Genomic DNA, 19,334 nt, shown 5'->3' on the forward strand with positions numbered 1-19,334 from the left:
CACCACAATCCCAGCACCATTACATATCCAAGCTGCTTTTGAAGCCCCTCCTCCCGGTTTTAAGTTAAATTTTCTATTTGTGCCAAGGCCAGGATGGAAGAAGACAGTGTTTAAGAAACATGTTCAAAGCACCCTTGATGCACAGAACTCCTGAATTGTGTCTACTTTACTGTGACATTCTACAAGGTGACATGTGTAGAAGTCACATGTCATTGTCACACACCACGTAGTAACGGTTCACATTTTAGTTCAACAGTAAAATTCCAATGGGACATGAACTTGGTGGGAATTTGCTGACCTAATTGATTTTTTCTTGAGTTCTTTTATTCTGTATTATTTAAGGTGCCACCCAGACCTATTGCTATATTTTAATTTTCTCTTCAGAACTCTACATATGCAACCCCAAATGTACAATGGAGTGCACCACTTAGATAAGTTATCTTTCATGGTACTTTGGTTTGCTTTTACTCATGACTATAATAATTTTTAGGAGATAATGGCTGGGATCCAAGGGATCTTTTGCACCGCATCCTGCACAGGCTTCAAAAAGTCAGCCCTGAAGGTTGGGGTATTCTAAAACTGCACAAGGGGCAGCAATCAGAATGGAAAGTCAGCAGTATTCTTCAGCTGTTGCTTTTTCTTCAGACTTCTTTGGATCTCAGCCAGTATTTGTTAACTAGATATATTTGAAAAAGAAACAAACAAAGGAATTGGTTTAGGACTATGTTGAATAGCTTTTAGGATAAGAGAAAGTGGTCAGGTATGAGCATCCATTGTGAAAATTATGTTTAGCCAACCAAAACCAGCCACAAAACTTACCTTCTTTTAAAATTATTTAATAGATTTTATTGAAATTTTTTAAATAATCATAATCAAACAGGCTCAAAGGCCAGTACAAATAAAAGGCAAAGAAAAAAGGAAGAGGCTGGAGAAAAAAAGTAGGATGGAAAACACAATTAAAGAAAAGAAGGTGATGAGATAAACAGGATTTACAATTTTCTAAAGGGTACACAGGATTAAAAAAAAAATCATCATGATTTCCAAACTACAGAAATTTAATAGAGCAGGGCTACAAAACTACAAAATCCATTGTTTCATATAATCTGGTGGTGGGGACCACCATGTTCTGGTGAATTTGTATAATCAATAAAATTAAACCACATAGCACAGAAGCAATCTCTTTAACTTAGAGCCCTGGCTAACCATTATTTCTGTGTTAATTTCTCCAAGAGGGAAGTGTGCCATACTTGGACATACCTTCTATTCAATGAAATACTATTGAGTTCTTTTTATTCCTTTACAATAACCTGACGTGCAGCATTTAATAACGTGAACCAGTTCATTATACAGCCACAAGAGTGGCTGTATACTATAGCCAGCGTGGATTTTTCACATTCTGCAATGTTAAATTGAAAATACCCCCATGCCATTCTGATGCTTCCCATAAGCTCGTTTCAAAACAAAACCTTACAAAACTTATAGTCCTGAACTCAGAAATGCTTGCTTAACAACCCTTTACATTTTCATGGTGATACACAAAACAGTCAGAGAGAACAGAGAGTTCAAAGTCTAAAAAGAGAGAAAAAAACCCAGAGCCCTTTTGGACTTTTCCCCCTGAGAGTTCTCATAATCTGTTGAAATTCATTAAAAATCAGCCATGTTCACAGAGTACCTGTAATCCTAATACTGACCTTGCCCCATACTCTGACCTTCATCTTCTGCAGTTTAAAAGTTAAAAAAATGCCTGGCTGATTTTTAATTAATTTAAGAAACTTTGGCTGGAAGCCAATGATAAGGGCGGGCATGCTCAGTAAGAACCAACTGTCAGTGTTCTAAAAGCCTCACAGCTGCTGGGCTTTGCTAATCAGGGGGCCACACCCACACCAGACTTTGATTTCACGTGGGACAGTCATGGCTTCCCTCAGAGAATCCTGGGAAGTGTAGTTTGTGAAGGGTGCTGAGAGGAGACTCTTGTTCCACTGACAGAGCTCCAGCAGCCAGACTGGTTTAACAGTCAGCCACTCTGATTGAAAGTCTGTGAGGGGAGCAGGGCATCTCCTAGCAACTCTCAGCACCCTTCACTAACTACACTTCCCAGGATTCTTTGAGAGAAGCCATGACTGTCCAAAGTGAAATAGCTCTCAATGTTTAATTAAAAACATTAACGTTAAAAACATTAAAAAATTATTCACATTGCTGCCATAGGTTTAAAAAATAAAATGTTTCCTTGACTGTGATTTATAAACCAATGCATTTTGGGGCTGCGAAACAATCTGATTATTGATCCAGTGACCATTACAGACAATTGAACAAACATTACAAAACCAGTTACTGTATAAACTGCTAATCAGCAAGCACTTTAGCTCTGGTGGGTGTAACTGCTTAAAAATTTGGCAACATTTAAAATGACATAGGGACTATTACAGTTTACACATACTTTCAAAAGAATTTCATCAGGTCGACCTGGAAACTGTTCCAAAAAGGGATGCAACAGCCTATCCCTTGCACCCTTGTAAAAATTACAATACAAAAGCATGTGTACTATAGACTCCACAACATCAGAACCACATGGACACAGTCTCTGATTGTGTGGTGTGCCTCGTAAGCGTCCTTCTATCATCATAGAGGGAATGGCATTGATTCTGGCCAGAAAAAAATGCTCTCCTACTTTGGCACAGATAATTTTCCAAAATAAAGGTCACTTTCTTTGCCTGGGGGAACATTTAGTCCTAGGGCTATAGCGGAGCCAGAGCGGTTTGACAGTGCTATCATATTAATGATAATGTTTAAATATTCCTTTTTAAGATTCAGCAAAAATTTTCTAATGGGTGAATGAATGTATAACCTTTTGAAATTCCATTTTTACAGTGTTCAAAGAGCTGCTTAGCAGGATAGGGCAGGAGAAGAATGGAGTTCCACATATTCCAAAAATTGCTGAAAAGAAAAATAATCGCTATTCCATCCCAGATATTCCTGGAGATGTGGAACAGATGTTTCCACGTGAGAAAGGAAACAAGAAAATAAAAGCAAACACTGTATCTGGTGGAAGAAACAGAATCAAGAAAATTTTAGACAAGACACGATTCAGCATCTTGCCTCCAAAATTGTTCAGGTATGATAAAATGTTAATATATTTTCTCATAAACTGGGATTTTTCTACCATCCTTTCTACCACTAGACAAGGAAAACCTATATCAGCTCTCTGCTAGTGGAAATGTAATTTGCTTGCTATATATTTCAGGCTGTGGCGATATATCTTTTGCACTTGTGCTGCACCAGGAAAAGCAAGCAGTATATGATACTTGCTGCATAATCCAAAGCTCCACAAGTAAAAGCCTTCTCCATTCATTTCAGCATCAAGTGCACTTCTTCACAAGCACTGTTTTCATCTTGTGCCTTATTCCTAGGCTATGCTTTTGAGTATATCCTAATAGCTTTGAGGGGGAGGAGTGCATCCACTATTAGTAGATAGAGAATATCTGTTCACTTGATTGGAGTACGTAAAGAATTTTAAAACTGCTCCTCCACTTCCAGGAACTTCCTGTCCTTTATTTAAAAACTAAAACCAAGTAGTAATTGCTTATTTTCCTCATATCTTTCATCTCCTTTCTTTAGATATGGTCTTCTCTGTTATACATAAATTGTTGAGTATTTTGCTATTCATCTTTATAATTATTATAAACCATAATGTCATCTGCCATATATAGCAGTACTTATTTTCTCCCCTACATTATTTTACCTTCTTAGAAGCAAAATGTTTCCATTACTTGTGTTCTTTTGCTGTGCTTCCAGGGTGTGTATGCCACAAATCAAACCTAGTGTGTCTTCCTCTAAACTGAATCACAGCTTGGTCAACTAATCTGTCTTCTAGTATGCCCAGGAATAGTTGCATCTTACTTTGCCAGGCACGTTGAAATCCCATTAAAAATAGTATTAAGAAGACTGCTGATTTGAGGACTACTGAGCCACCCTTCATCAACACCCCTTCTGTTTTTATTGTCTGGGCAAATTTTTTATAGTCTTAAAGCATTATTCTTTGTTATTTCCAGTTAGAAATTAAAAAAAAAAGTAAAACACTTCAAATGAGCATTATGCCAGAAAGATCCCTCCATTACAGACAATGCTTAGACCTACAATTTTTCTCACAGCAGTCATTCTCTACAGCTTTTTGCACAATCAATCTGAGAATACGTACTCTTTGTAGCTCGGCATGTTTAGACTTCAGTTGTTTTCCATTGCTCTGTTAATGGATTGTGACTGAATGAATTGAAAGACACAGGATGCAGAAACGGCATGAAAGCCTTGTTTGTCCCTGTTGGAAATTTATCTTTATTTCCAGGTAACACATTCCATGTATTGCCCTTGGTTTTGGCTCCTTTTTGCAGGGTTGCGTAAGTTGGCCCTCTGCTGTCAATCATAACATTTGTTTTTGTTGTGCAACATGTCTTGCAGCAGTTCTTATGTGACTGAGAATGAAAAAATAAGTCTAAAACAGCAGCATCCAAATTCCAAAGCCACTGTATTACTGTGAAGACCAATTATGAGATAATGTTCTTCATGCCCCTGTGCAGCCCATCAAATGGAAATGTGCATATGCTTTCCCTTAGGCAGATGCTAATATGCTCATCCTAGCAGCCACCTTGCTCATGTATCCAACATGTGTTAGAGAACAGAAGGATGTGAACTGTGAGTGGGGGAAGGGCAGAGGGGCCCCTGTACACTTGACGTTTGTTAGGGTCCCCTTAGCCACTATTTTTAGTATGCTACCAGAGGAGGCTGCCACAGCATCTGATTGTCCTGATGTGCAACCTGTACTCTGGACAAGAGGCTACTGTAAGGACAGAATATGGAGAAACCTATTGGTTCCCTATCGGAAAGGGTGTGAGACGGGTGTATTTTATCACCCTATTTATTTAATCTGTACGCAGAACATATCATACGGAAAGCAGGATTGGACCAAGATGAAGGAGGTGTGAAAATTGGAGGGAGAAATATCAATAATTTAAGATACGCAGACGATACCATACTACTAGCAGAAACCAGTAATGATTTGAAACGAATGCTGATGAAAGTTAAAGAGGAAAGCACAAAAGCAGGACTACAGCTGAACGTCAAAAAGTCTAAAGTAATGACAACAGAAGATTTATGCAACTTTAAAGTTGACAATGAGGACATTGAACTTGTCAAGGATTATCAATACCTTGGCACAATCATTAACCAAAATGGAGACAACAGTCAAGAAATCAGAAGAAGGCTAGGACTGGGGAGGGCAGCTGTGAGAGAACTAGAAAAGGTCCTCAAATGTAAAGATGTATCACTGAACACTAAAGTCAGGATCATTCAGACCATGGTATTTCCGATCGCTATGTATGGATGTGAAAGTTGGACAGTGAAAAAAGCGGATAAGAGAAAAATCAACTCATTGGAAATGTGATGTTGGAGAAGAGCTTTGCGGATACCATGGACTGCAACAAAAGACAAATAATTGGGTGTTAGAACAAATTAAACCAGAACTATCATTAGAAGCTAAAATGATGAAACTAAGGTTATCATACTTTGGACACATAATGAGAAGACATGATTCACTAGAAAAGATAATAATGCTTGGAAAAACAGAAGGGAGTAGAAAAAGAGGAAGGCCAAACAAGAGATGGATTGATTCCATAAAGGAAGCCACAGACCTGAACTTAGAAGATCTGAACAGGGTGGTTCATGACAGATGCTATTGGAGGTCACTGATTCATAGGGTCGCCATAAGTCATAGTCGACTTGGAGGCACATAACAACAACACCAGAGGAGGACATGATTTGACTAACATTGATATATTAGGGGATGGGACTTCTGGATTTTATTAAGGCCCATCCCCAATCTCACCCATAGTCCAAGCACTGGAAATCAGCACCTGGTAGTGTTGTAATGGACTCAAGTGGGTTTGGCTCCCCCTATGACCCAAAGACGTCATTTGGCTCTATTTTCTTGAAGCAACAGTTACATTTCTGCCTTCGCTTGGAGCAGATCCTTGAGAAATCCTCTTTGTCTTCCCTCTCTCTCTCTCTCTCTCTCTCTCTCTCTCTCTCTCTCTCTCTCTCTCTCTCTCTCTCTCTCTGTGTGTGTGTGTGTGTGTGTGTGTGTGTGAGAGAGAGAGATGTATTGTGTCTGGATCCTATCTTTCTGTCTCTATGGTGTCCTCTTGATCTGTACCACAATCTGGCTCTGATTTACTCTTACCTCGGGGTTGTTTAGCATAGATTTGTTTCTTGCCATATACATTAATGTGCTTGGCAAATCAGTGGACAGTTGCCTACTTCTTCTATCCCAGGGGTCACCAACCTTTTTGGACCAGGGGAATTTTGAGAGAGTTCTGACCATATTTTACCATGGGAAGTCAGTTGTGTTCTGCTGGCCCTGATTGTGGCGATACAGCTGTTTAAGGCACAAGAACCTTCCCCCCCCAATCCTAATCCTAAACCGAAGTCTAGGCTGCCATCCTGTTGGGACTTTTAAAATCCCATTAAAAGCTTACCTCTGAAGAAGAAATGTATACCATTGTGCTGTAAATTAATTATGTACAGTGAATTCTTAATTATTACCTGGACATCAGCTTCTGCACAGCAGCAGACATGCCTAAACCTCTTTGCAAAGTTTTTACATTTTGCATTTGGGAAGAGGATTCTTTTAATATCCACCCACCCTTATTATGTAGTAGTATTTGCAGAAAACAACTTCTAGGAAGTATCTGATCTCAGACAAACTCACCATACAAAAGATGCATCTTGGTTGGTAGGTAAAAAGGAAGGGCAAACTACAAAGATTCCAAGGAGTATTAGAAAATAAGGGAAAAGCAGGAAAGGTGCACTAAAGGGGAGGTAAATCAGAAGCCCTTTAGGACCCCAGGGATTCCTGTTGCCTGGCATCCAAATAACTCACATCAGTCACAGCTCTAGCTTCACTCATTGGCTAAAAACACTGATCAGCAGGAGCAGCCAGGCTGGCTCATTTCACAGAAATCACTTTGAAGCATATTTTGCTTCATATCTTTCTTTCTAGTAGGGCTAGATACTTTTTTTTTTAAATGGAAGCTCAGAGTCTGGGGGCCCTGCCTGGGGTACCACTGAAGACCTTTGCAGGTGCTGGTTGGAGACCTCAGTTCTATCCCATTAGACTTCCCTTCCTCTCTTATGCTTCTCCCTGTCACCTAAATATGGGATACCTGGAGCGCATAATGTTACCTACTTAAGTGGAAGGTCATTGGCTTTGTTATGAATGGGTACAGTTGTTTTATTTAAAATGTTTTTACCTGGTTCTTAAGCTGATAAAGCTCCAAAACGGCTTCCTTATAATCTAAAAAACTGCACAAAAGGAACAGGATAGGGAAGAAGGGAAAAAGCAAAAGCTTTACTTATGTAGAATTAGTTATATTTCTATTTCATTTAAACACTGACAACTTTTTTAACTCCCTTACAGCGATGGCAGTGTAAGCCAGTCACAGGATGACAGCATTGTGGGGACAAGGCAATGCAGGCACAGTTTGGCAATTATGCCTATTCCTGGCACTCTCTCATCCAGCAGTCCTGATCTCTTGCAGCCTACAACCAGCATGTTGGATTTCTCCAATCCTTCAGGTAAAATAATACAAGAATCACAAAATCTCCTATCCTACTGGAAGATATCTTCAGTTGTTAGCTGCTAAATTTCCCAGCTTATTTTTTATCAGCTAATATTAACAATTTTAATATTTGTCTGGCTTATTACATTAACAAGTGAAATGCAGTTTCCACAATTTGTGACTGATGCACATCTCAGAAGCTGCTGGGTTAGCACTGTGGAGTTGCCCTCCCAATAACTGCATCACTGACGCTCACTGGGATGGTCCAGCAGTGATGTTGGGACTGTGCACTACCGTCTGTGCACTTGTGCAGCCCCAACCTCACCACTGCCCTGCCTCTCCCCTGCACTATTCCAGTAAGCGGGAGTAATGGTCGTGTCAGGAGAGCAGCTCGAGCACCACACTACCGGCTCCTCCTGACACATCTGTAAAATCTGGGCATGCCAGATTTTTATAGACATGCATCAAGCAATGTTAAGAAAAGAAAGAACAAGTTTCCTGTGCTCAGAGGTTTGTGTACTCATTAGTGCCTTACAGAGTTTAGCTTTCTGTCCAGTGAGGCAAGCTAATGCATGTATCATCACACTTCCATAGCTACTCCTTTTTTTTAAGCATATACATTTTCCATATGAGGCCGGCCATCACTGTGGGTTGTAGCTCCACCTATCATGTGAAGGCAAGAATGTTTTTGAAGTCAAGACTAGGGGCGTCAAGCCCCTCCCACTCTCCAGTTCATTCTTGCCTTCGTACGAATAAGATTTCTATAGCGTAGCATTTAGCTAAGTCTTTTGTGTTCGTTTGTCTTTGTATGACAGGGCGTGAGGGTATTGTCGTTTGTGTGTAGCCAAGTGCTTCCCTTCCCTCTGTCTTGTCTTTAACACTGTTTGTTTGAAATTCCTGGGGAATTCCCTTCGGGGGGGGTTCTCCCTGGCCGGGGCCGTTTTCTTTCCCCGGCTTATTTAGCCTTAGATCTTAGAGAGACTGCAGTTGTGGTTCTCTCCAGCCTTAGCGGGAGCTTGCGGCTGCAGCTCCCTGCCTCACTTCCCCTAGGAGGTCGTTTGTTTTTCGCTACCGTCCCGAGCTCTGCCGCGGCGGTTTGCCTCGCGGACGTGCCTTTAAAATTCACTCCGGGAGCCGGCGGCTGCAGCTCTCACCTTGGAGATTTTTATTCGTTGAACTGCTTCCCAGACTTGTGGCTTTAAGTCTCGCCGCGAAAGTCTCTGTAGTCGGCGGCGGCGGCTGCTTCCACTACCGACTCCCTTATCTGCTACGGTGCTAACTATTACGAGCCGCGATTGTGCCTTCCTCACACGGCTATCGCACGCTCTCGAGACGGCGCTAGACAGCCTTTCGGTCAGTTTGCTGTCGCACCTCAGCGCCCGCCATTACTCCGCCTCCTCCGCCATTTTAAGTGTTCTTTTTCCGCTCCCTTTACGGACGCCATCTTGATTGTCCCGTTTTTTCCTGCCCTTTTTGTTTTCGTCTCTCCTGAACTAAACAAAGGGGGTTTCTTACCTTGAGAAGGCTGTCTTGTATGTGAGTTTTCAGATCTGCCTTATACTGCTGCCTATTGCAACATTAGCCCTCTGCAGCTACTGAACGTACCTCCGCTGCTGTTTGCTCTGCACAACCAGTTGCTCCTGTACAAACAACAACTTCTTTGAACTGTACATTCTGCCCCTCCGCCGTGTACCAGGGCGCTCTGTACTGTACATTCTGCCCCCTCTGTGGCCGTGTACCAAACCTGCAGTCTAGTTTGCATTATATTGACGCTGTTACCATCGTACATTCTGCCCCCTCTGTGGCCGTGTACCAAGCCTGAAGTCTAGTCTGCATTATATTGACGCTGTTACCATCGTACATTCTGCCCCCTCTGTGGCCATGTACCAAGCCTGAAGTCTAGTCTGCATTATATTGACGCTGTTACCATCGTACATTCTGCCCCCTCTGTGGCCGTGTACTTAGCCATCTGCCAGTGCATTCTACCCCCTCTGTGGTCGTGTACTGCGCCTGTTCGGGTCTCTACATTCTGCCCCCGCTGTGGCCGTGTACTGCACCCATAGTCAATATAAGATGGCGGATCAGCCAGACATGTCTCAGACAGCCAAGGACTAAGCATGCCAAAGCACTGGCTGGGACTAAACATCTTTCCAGCCATAGCAAATCCAAGCGTCCTCGCTATGCTTCTGTTCCGACCCCCACCACAGCAGTCCAGAAACAGCTAACAGATATATTTCATTCTCCTGCTGCTGCTTCCGACGAGGAGGACCTTGCTGGCTTTCCTACTCAGCCAACACTTAACCAGCCTCCACCCATATTGCCGCCCAGGGCCTATCCTACGTCACAGCCCACTGAACCACCTACTCAGGCACAACCATCTGCTTCAACGGGGCTGCAGCTGTCTCATGAGTTTCTTTCACAACTTCAGGGCATGCTGTCATTTTTCACTCAAATGCAGTCACCTCCACAAGCTGCCATACCTCAACACACTATGGACCAATATGTATGTCATGTGGCTGCGGCTAGTGCCTTAACTCCATTGCCTCAGCCGATTCATTGTTTTTTCACTGGCCTCCCTACGTCCTTGACGGAGCCCCTCTACTGGACGTTTGAACCGTGCTTCACAACTTTGCCTCAGTAGTAGCTGGGTTCCTCAGCTATTTGCCATTACTCGCTTGTCATATCGCCATTTTGATTGATATTCTTCCCGCTCATATTGCGGGCGCCATTTTGTCTGTCCTATTTTCCCACCCTTTCTGTTCAGTCTATTCCGTACTAACCAAGGGGGGTTTAGCTGGCAAGGGCTCATGTGTGCTGCAGATAGGATTCCATAGTTCAACGGATTCCTCTACCACACGTCTCCTGCTGTTGGCTCTGGCAACCTTCGGATTAATGTACTTCTGTGACTGCTCTATCAAGGCTGTGGCTGTGCACCAAACTATTTGAACTGTACATTCTGCCCCACTCGTGGCCGTGTACTAGGCGGCTGATACTGCGCAAGCTGTTTGAACTGGACATTCTGCCCCACTTGTGGCCGTGTCCCAGCCAGTTGCCCCTGTACAAAACTCAACTTATTTGAACTGTACATTCTGCCCCCCCCTCGTGGCCGTGTACCAAGCCTGAAGTCTAGTCTGCATTATATTGACGCTGTTACCTCGTACATTCTGCCCCCTCTGTGGCCGTGTACCAAGCCTGAACTCTAGTCTGCATTATATAGACGCTGTTACCATCGTACATTCTGCCCCCTCTGTGGCCGTGTACTTAGCCATCTGCCAATGCATTCTACCCCCTCTGTGGTCGTGTACTGCACCTGTTCGGGTCTCTACATTCTGCCCCCGCTGTGGCCGTGTACTGCACCCATAGTGAATATAAGATGGCGGAACAGCCAGACATGTCTCAGACAGCCAAGCCACAACCATCTAAGGCAACTAAGACTATCAACCTCTAGCTCGCAGGGTAGTTAACACCCTTGGTCTCCAAGCTGCACCCCCAACAGCTGCCGCTCCAGCTATTAAAGGGGCCAGGGTTCTCACATCCCCTGCACCTACTGAGCATTACATCCTGGTGCCGGATCCCATCGCTAAACTGGCCACCGAAGAATGGTCTCATCCATTCCAAACTCGCCGCTTCAAAAACCTAGCTGACAAGCTTTACTCCCTGGCTCCTGAATTTGCCTCCAAGCTGGCCGTTCCCAGCATAGACGAGCTGATCGCTAGCCTAGTTTCGCAATCTCTTTTGCCTAGGGAAGGAGAATCCCAACTAAAGGATTAGACTTCACTCTCCGCAAAAATCATGAGGCCACTGCCTTCTCCATGCGAGTCTCCGCATCAGCTTCCGTCTTCTCCAGGGCAGCAATGATGTGGCTGGATGATATGCTAGAGGACCCTACCCCTGATCCTGTTTCTCTCAGACGATCATTGATTAAGTTGCGCAAGACAGCGGCGTTTGTGGCTGATGCCACTTTGGATGCCACTCAACTGGGGGCACGAGCCATGACGGCTCAAATAGTCGCTCGACGGACCCTCTGGTTTCGCCACTGGCAAGCTGACTCTACAGCCAGAGTGAATCTTTCTAGAGCTCCTTACACTGGATCTTTGCTCTTCGGCGAGGAAGCTCTAAAGGCAGTGCTGGTTGATCCCAAAGACGCTCACAAACCGGTCTTGGCCGCTGTCAAGAACATCGATCATAGACCTTTCAGGCGATTTCCCTCTTTCCGCACTAACCAGCCCTTTCGAGGAACGCGGCCAGGAGGACGAGGCCGCGACTTCTGATCCTATGACTCCAATTCTTTCAGGGGAACCTGGAACCGACGTTTCCAAGGCAGAGGCCTACGGCTGGCTTGTCAACTTCGACAAAAGCCATCTTCAACCGACCCAATGCCTACTACATCTAGCGGCAATGTTGGACCCCTGCAGGCGATGGTGTTTTCTGTCTCCAGATCGCATAACTGCCATCACAAACATCGCGAGGTCTTTGATGCAACAAACAACCGCAGACATCATGCTTCTAGCCAGGGCGCTCGGAATGTTCATCTCTACCATCCACATTGTGCCATGGGCTCGAGCCCACTCTCGCCACCTTCAGTGGGCTTTGTTGCCTTTTCAACAGGACATTGCCAACTCCAATCATCGCACAGTTCCTCTGAGCCCCACACTGCGCCTTTCATTCCGCTGGTGGACGAGGGTCCAACATCTTTCCAGAGGCACTCCATTCAGAGAACCTCGCAGGACTGTTGTCACCATGGATGCCAGTCTCATCGGCTGGGGAGCACACTGCAACTCCCAGTACGTTCAGGGAGTTTGGTCCACAGCAGAGCAGACTCAGAACATCAATTGGCTGGAGCTCAAGGCGGTCCACCTAGCTCTACTTCATTTTCAGTCTCTGTTCCCTTTGGACCATGTCCTCATTCGAACGGACAACACGTGTGTAAAATCACATTTGAACAGACAGGGGGGCACCAGGTCCTGTCCTCTGCAGGACCTAGCTTCCCTCATCTTCGTCTGGGCAGAACAACATCTACAATCCCTAAAAGCAGAGCATCTCAGAGGGATTTGGAATGTGACAGCAGACTGGCTCAGCAGACAACAGCTCATTCCGGGAGAATGGAAACTTCTTCCGACCATATTCCAGCGTCTCCAGCGTCGGTTCGATGTCTTCTCGATCGATTTGTTTGCTTCCAGTCGCAATTACCAGCTTCCCAGGTACTTTGCCAGATACCTGGACACAGCAGCGGAAGCAGTGGATGCTCTGTCCATACCGTGGCCAGACGGTCTTTTGTACACCTTCCCTCCCATACCGCTGTTAGCCAAAACACTGCGGAAGGCGCGGAGCGAGAGGGCACAGTTGGTTCTGATAGCACCATATTGGCCACGCTGACCGCGGTTCTTGGATCTTCTTGCAATGTCGGTGACAGATCCCTGGACACTTCCAGTCAGGCCAGATCTTCTATCCCAGGGTCCAGTATGGCATCAGGATCCCACTTGGCTCAATCTAACAGCGTGGCTTTTGAACGGGGACATTTGAGGTCATCTGGACTGTCTGACGCTGTTATTGATATTATCTTAGCCTCGAGACGGCCATCTACCACCCGTATTTATCAACATACTTGGGTGGCTTTCTCTAAGTGGTGCCAGGCTCAACACTGTGATCCATCCCAGACCACTGTACATCAGGTGCTGCAATATCTCCATAGCGGTTTTATGATGGGACTCAGACCCAACACTCTACGTCGACATGTGTCCACTCTGTCGTCCATTCTTTCAGTCTCCACTGGTGCCCCTATTTCCTCACATCCGTTCATTAAACGCTTCCTCAGAGGCACTGCTTTACGTTCACCAGCTGTAGTCCATCGTTGTCCTTCATGGAGTCTGTCCAAGGTCCTACAAGCTTTACAACGCCCTCCGTTTGAACCCATTAGGACTGTGCCTTTACGTCTACTGTCCTTCAAGGTCTTGTTCCTGGTCGCCATCACTTCTGCCAGACAAGTTTCGGAACTGGGCGCATTGTCTTCTGCTCGCCTTCTCTGTGTCTTTCACAAGGACTCTGTTGTGTTGAAAACTGATCCTTCCGTCCTAAGGTCAATTCAGTTTTCCATTGCAATCAGGACATTGTACTCCCTTCATTTTGCCCGACTCCTTTTCATCCTCTAGAGAAGGCTTGGCATTCGTTGGATGTTCGGAGGGCTCTCAAGACCTACCTGTCTAGGACATAAGAGATTCGACGAATGGAGTCTCTGTTTGTATCCTTTCATCCAAGGTCTATGGGGCATAAAGTAGCCAATTCTACCTTATCTCGCTGGCTAAGGGCATGTATTACCTTAGCATATGAGTCCCTTAAACTTCCAGTTCCAGCTAGTATAACAGCTCATTCAACTAGGTCAGCGGCCACTACGGCTGCTTTTGCTACCAACGCTCCTGTTGCTGATATCTGCAGGGCTGCTGTTTGGTCTACCCCTCACTCGTTTATCAGGCATTATAAAATAGATCGTTATGCCTCTGCCGATGCCTCTTTTGGCAGACGAGTGTTGCAACAGGTTCTTAATGATGATTAGCATGTGGGTGGTCCCTCCCTCTTATGGGCTGCTTTGGTACATCCCGCAGTGATGGCCGGCCTCATGGAAAATGGACCATTGGTCTCACCTGAAGGGTGATTTTCATATGAGGACGGCCATCACAACCCTCCCAGTTGGAGGATATATAGATATTTTACTAAGATGTTATATATTACTGTTACGCTATTGTATTTAAAGTTACTAGTGAAGTCAAGACTACTAGTTCTGTTATATCGCTATGTTAGAGTCATGTTATCAGGCATGTTATTTTCCTGCTGGCAGGCCTGTTGGCCCTGTTCTTGTATTTTTAGATTTTTCTCTATAGACTCGCTGCGAATGAACTGGAGAGTGGGAGGGGTTTGACGCCCCTAGTCTTGACTTCAAAAACATTCTTGCCTTTGCACGATAGGTGGAGCTACAACCCGCAGTGATGGCCGTCCTCATATGAAAATCACCCTTCAGGTGAGACCAATGGTCCAATTTGCAGCGTTTAAAGGAAAGAGAAGACTATGCCGCAATACTTGTAATAAATTAAATCAAACGAGTACACTAATGCCTGAGGTACTTTTTCTGAAACAAAGGAGACCCTCTTGTGAGGGAACTATCACACCTTTTTTTATAATTGTTTACAACTAATCAAAGCAGTTTGCTTTCATGACTGCTCTACAGATTATTCAGTAGTTTTATTTGTCTAATGGTTTGAATTCTTGGATGGAATCTCGCTGTGCTGACAAAAAGCATCCATACCTGAAATTGGGAAGGAGGCAATTCTTGGCGTTTCTTACTCCCCCAGCCCTCTGGAGCAAATTTTGAGTGGGTATGGGAGCTGCAGAGGAGAAGAGATTTTGAAACAGAGGTTGCAGGGGGGAGGAAGAATAATTGAAAATGGTTTTCTTCTCCATTCTGCCAGCAAATGCTTTCCATCAGTGGAGAAACAGCAATTGATTTTCACTCCTTGTGAGCTCCTATCTAAACTAATTAAATTACCAATATGTATATCCATATGCTCTTGTCACATGATCACCACTGGCCTAAACACCTCTTCCTCCTTTCCTCTAATAATTCCTTGACAAATTTGTAGTGTGCCATCATGTACTGTCTCATCTTTTCATTAATCTAAAACAGACCTAGGCCTCTTAGAAAGAGGAAAAAAATATTCTGTTTCTATACCTTGTTCACATTTTAGCTTAATTATGCACTCTGGCAACACCTTGTGGCATAGGTTTATGTTCATGTAACAGTTTATGTAGCAACTTCTGTTTACACTTGAAGAGATTTCTTTTCAATTATTTTAGCTGTGTTTAGTTAATATTTCTTAGATGTACTAAAGTATCACATTATCGGTCTACAGTTTTTATTAAGAGGAAAATCAAAGTTACTTTTTATCATATCTGCAAATATTTAACTTTTGACTAATAATGTCAGTGTAAAGTCTGGATCCTGACTTTCCCCCCTTCTTTTCATCCTGCAGCGGTTGGTTTTTACTGTAAGTATTCCAATCACTGGCAATCTGGTGTTTGTTTTTATGTGTCTTGTTTTCAAACAAATGGTTATTTTTAAAATTCTGCTTTTTGTAATATTAACATTTTTTTGAGTAGTCAAAATATTAAAGCCATTTTTTCAGAAACAGAGCTGAACCTGTTTTGTTTCAGTAATCTTTCAACATATGCATGAGTCAGACTATATAATAATTCTTTGTTTGCTGCGCATGTATTAGCTTGCCCATTCTCTAAATTATTGCTCCTTTGAGGGTTAGAGATGGCTGACTCTTGTTCCTAAAGCTTCTCATAAATACAATGGCAGTTTCTTATAAAATAGCTCCCTTGTCATCACAGTCACATTTTTTTTTTAAAAAAAATCACCTTTGCAGGGAAGAGAGAGCAACTCAGCTGAGCACTAAAGGTACATGAAAGAAATAGTACCGTGTGGTGGCTTGAGACTTAGGCCAACATAGAAGTACAAAAATGTGACCATAGTTGTGGGGAAGAAGGGTGGCTGTTGTTGATTTTTTGAAAGAGTTCTCTATCACTGTTCATACTGCATTTGCTGATGTATGCTTAAGATAGCCTTGGTAGAAATCATTCCATTAGAGACGGCATGGCTTAGTGGTAAGCTGTAGCAGTTAATTATACTCCTTTTCTTCAGCCCTTGATTTTTGAAAGAGATGACAAGACTTGCTATCCTATCCTAAGGTAGTTTTAACAGGGGAAAGGACACAGGGCACAATCTCATATATGCATACTTGGACGTAAATACTATTGAGTTCAAATAATTAGAAAGATCCAGAAACATTGCTTTTGTGGAACCCTATTGATCTTTTTCCTTCAAAACAGGAGAGAGACGTAAGGTGACTATATAGGGCTTAACGCTTTTATAACGTATTTGGGAACTAATTATTTGTGTAACTCATGGTTGATTCGGACATGCAGCTAAAACGTGATTGAGCCCTTCCCATACCAGAGCTTGGAAAAGTTACTTTTTTGAACTACAACTCCCATCAGCCCCAGCCACCATGGCCAATGGATTGGGCTGATGGGAGTTGTAGTTCAAAAAAGTAACTTTTCCAAGCTCTGTCCCATACTGTACCATTTCAGATTACAGGTGAGAGATTGCAGGTTTCAGTGTGTCAGCCATCACCAACCCATGTGCTGGCTGGGGTTGATTGGAGCTGTAGTCTAAAACATTTGGATGGCACCAGGTTGGTGAAGGTGGCTTTATGTATTGTAGTTGAAAGCTATCTTGTTAGGAAGAAAGGGTTTATCATAGCCTTCTCTCTGTGTGCTAGCTTCTTATATGGAGGGAGTTTTGTTTTACGTAGACAGGGATTCTACACATGTGATTTCCCACACCTGCAGCTTGAAATGGCACAGCATAGGGAAGTTTCATACATGCGTTTTGTCTGACTGTTCTGAAAGCCGTTTTATACATTTGTTAATTGGTTTGGGTGATATGGGGCAAGATGGCCCATAAGAAGAAAAATAAGCATGTGGTTATTTAAATTATATAGCACGGCACTCTATCAACTGAATTTTCCAACCAGGCTATATATAGCAATACAGCTTAACAAAGAATGAATTGTCCATAAGAAAAACAAATCAATAAACTAAACTGTAAGCTTAGAGCTTCATTGATTTATGAGACACTTACCACTTGTCATAATCCACATCAGTCATCAAGTGCAGTTATTTCCTAAATTATGTTAGCATTACGTAACATTGAAAGTCCAGAACAAAGAGTTACCTATTTAGTCAATGGTCACAGGGAGGATCAAAACGTTAAAAATAGCATTGTGGCTGTAGAAATACATATGTATATACATATGTGGAGAGAGAGAGAGAAAGAGAAGCTACATGCAATATAAATTTTCATTGTTATTGCTGAACCAGTAATACTAAAACAGCCTTTTATTGTGATCCATTTTTCTATTAAAGACAGAAAACAGGCATTTGTATTTTTAAAGCAAAACACTTTACACTATTTTAACCATTCAAAGGAGTAATTACTTCAAATATTTTTAAATCCAGACATTCAGGATCAGGTTATAAGAGTTTTCAAAGCCGATCAACAGAGCTGTTACATTATCATCAGCAAAGACACTACAGCAAAAGAAGTTGTAAGCCAAGGAGTTCATGAATTCAGTCTGACAGGAGCCTCAGACACCTATTCCCTCTGTGAAGTTTCTGTAAGTCCCGAAGGAGTTATCAAACAAAGAAGGCTTCCTGATCAGTTCTCAAAGTTAGCAGATCGAATTCAGCTCAATGGGAGGTAAGTATGCTTGTATATCTTAAATTAAGGAGAGAGAAAAGAAAATTGTAAAAAGAAAAGAGAGAGCTGCAATCTCTTCCAATGAGTATAACAATACTTTTATTTTCTGTCATGTTAGAATGTTTCTAAGGTTTACATAAGAATTCTGATAAAAGGAAAAATGATAGTATACTGTTGCATCTGCTACTAGAGAAAATAGTGATCATTTGTGGAAGGTCAGGCCCATTGTTTTATAAAGAAAATGTATATGAAAACAATGATTAAAATGAATATATCCAATATTAATAGTATTTGCAACATGTAGTTTGCAAACTGTGGTTTTGTAGTTTATTTTCTTAATTGCAACCAACAAGAATTCCGTTTTGCTGTGTTCAACTATCCCTCTACTATGAATTCATATTAAAAGGTATTTCATGTTTGTTTCTCTACCAATGCTTTTTAGGTATTACTTGAAAAATAACATGGAAACTGAGACTCTGTGCTCAGATGAAGATGCTCAAGAATTGCTTAGAGAGAGCCAAATTTCCCTTCTACAACTGAGCACCATTGAGGTGGCTACTCAGCTATCAATGAGAGACTTTGAATTATTTCGGAACATTGAGCCTACTGAATATATTGATGACCTATATAAACTTGAATCTAAAATGGGAAATGCTAACCTAAAGCAGTTTGAGGATGTTATTAATCAAGAGACATTTTGGATTGCCACAGAAATTTTATCAGAGACAAACCAACTCAAAAGGATGAAAATTGTAAAACATTTCATAAAAATTGCTCTTCATTGTCGAGAGTGCAAGAACTTCAACTCTATGTTTGCTGTTATAAGGTAGGCTTTTCTCTTTGATAGACAGGAGAGTAGGAACAAAGAGTAGGAATTTAATTGAAGTACTTTTGAATTACTACAAGATCTTAGCCTTAATCTCAGAACTTCAGTAGTTATTATCAGACCTGGAATGTGCTTGATAGCTTAATAGATATGCCATACCTGGCACTGATAGAAGCTTACAAAAAAGAAATTAAAAAATGTAGCTGTGACTCTTCAGGGTTATGGAGTGGAAATGTGCTATTTATAGACATATGTATTATACAGCTACAAGAATGGCTACATACTATAGCCAGCATGGATTTTTCACATTCCGCAGTGTTAAATTAAAAATACCCTCCATGCTATTCTGATGCTTCCCGTAAAAGAAAACCTTACAAAACTTATAGTTCTGAACTCAGAAACGCTTGCTTAACAGCCCTCTAAATTTTCATGGCGATACACAAAACAGTCAGAAAGAATTGAGAGATTAAAGTACAAAAAGAGAGAGAGAAAACTTGAGAGCCCTTTTGGACTTTTTTCTGTCAGAGTTCTCATAATCTGTTGAAATTCATTAAAAACCAGCCATGTTCACAGAGTACCTGTACTC

General features: G+C 42.5%; 1 protein-coding gene across 8 annotated transcripts in view; it reads left to right on the plus strand.

The window, feature by feature from the left end:
- RAPGEF6 (Rap guanine nucleotide exchange factor 6) overlaps positions 1 to 19,334 on the plus strand; it is a 258,948-nt gene that overhangs the window by 182,091 nt on the left and 57,523 nt on the right. For 5 of the 8 annotated variants that reach the window (XM_061617079.1, XM_061617074.1, XM_061617075.1 and 2 more), the window contains 5 exons: positions 2,869 to 3,112; positions 7,466 to 7,623; positions 15,629 to 15,643; positions 17,682 to 17,922; positions 18,365 to 18,748. In XM_061617079.1, coding sequence (XP_061473063.1) covers positions 2,869 to 3,112; positions 7,466 to 7,623; positions 15,629 to 15,643; positions 17,682 to 17,922; positions 18,365 to 18,748 — 1,042 coding nt within the window. The remainder of the gene's footprint in view (positions 1 to 2,868; positions 3,113 to 7,465; positions 7,624 to 15,628; positions 15,644 to 17,681; positions 17,923 to 18,364; positions 18,749 to 19,334) is intronic. The other 3 variants (XM_061617081.1, XM_061617076.1, XM_061617078.1) reach the window with 1 other exon arrangement.

This window comes from Rhineura floridana, chromosome 3 (genome assembly GCF_030035675.1).
Source record: "Rhineura floridana isolate rRhiFlo1 chromosome 3, rRhiFlo1.hap2, whole genome shotgun sequence".
NCBI lineage: Eukaryota > Metazoa > Chordata > Lepidosauria > Squamata > Rhineuridae > Rhineura > Rhineura floridana.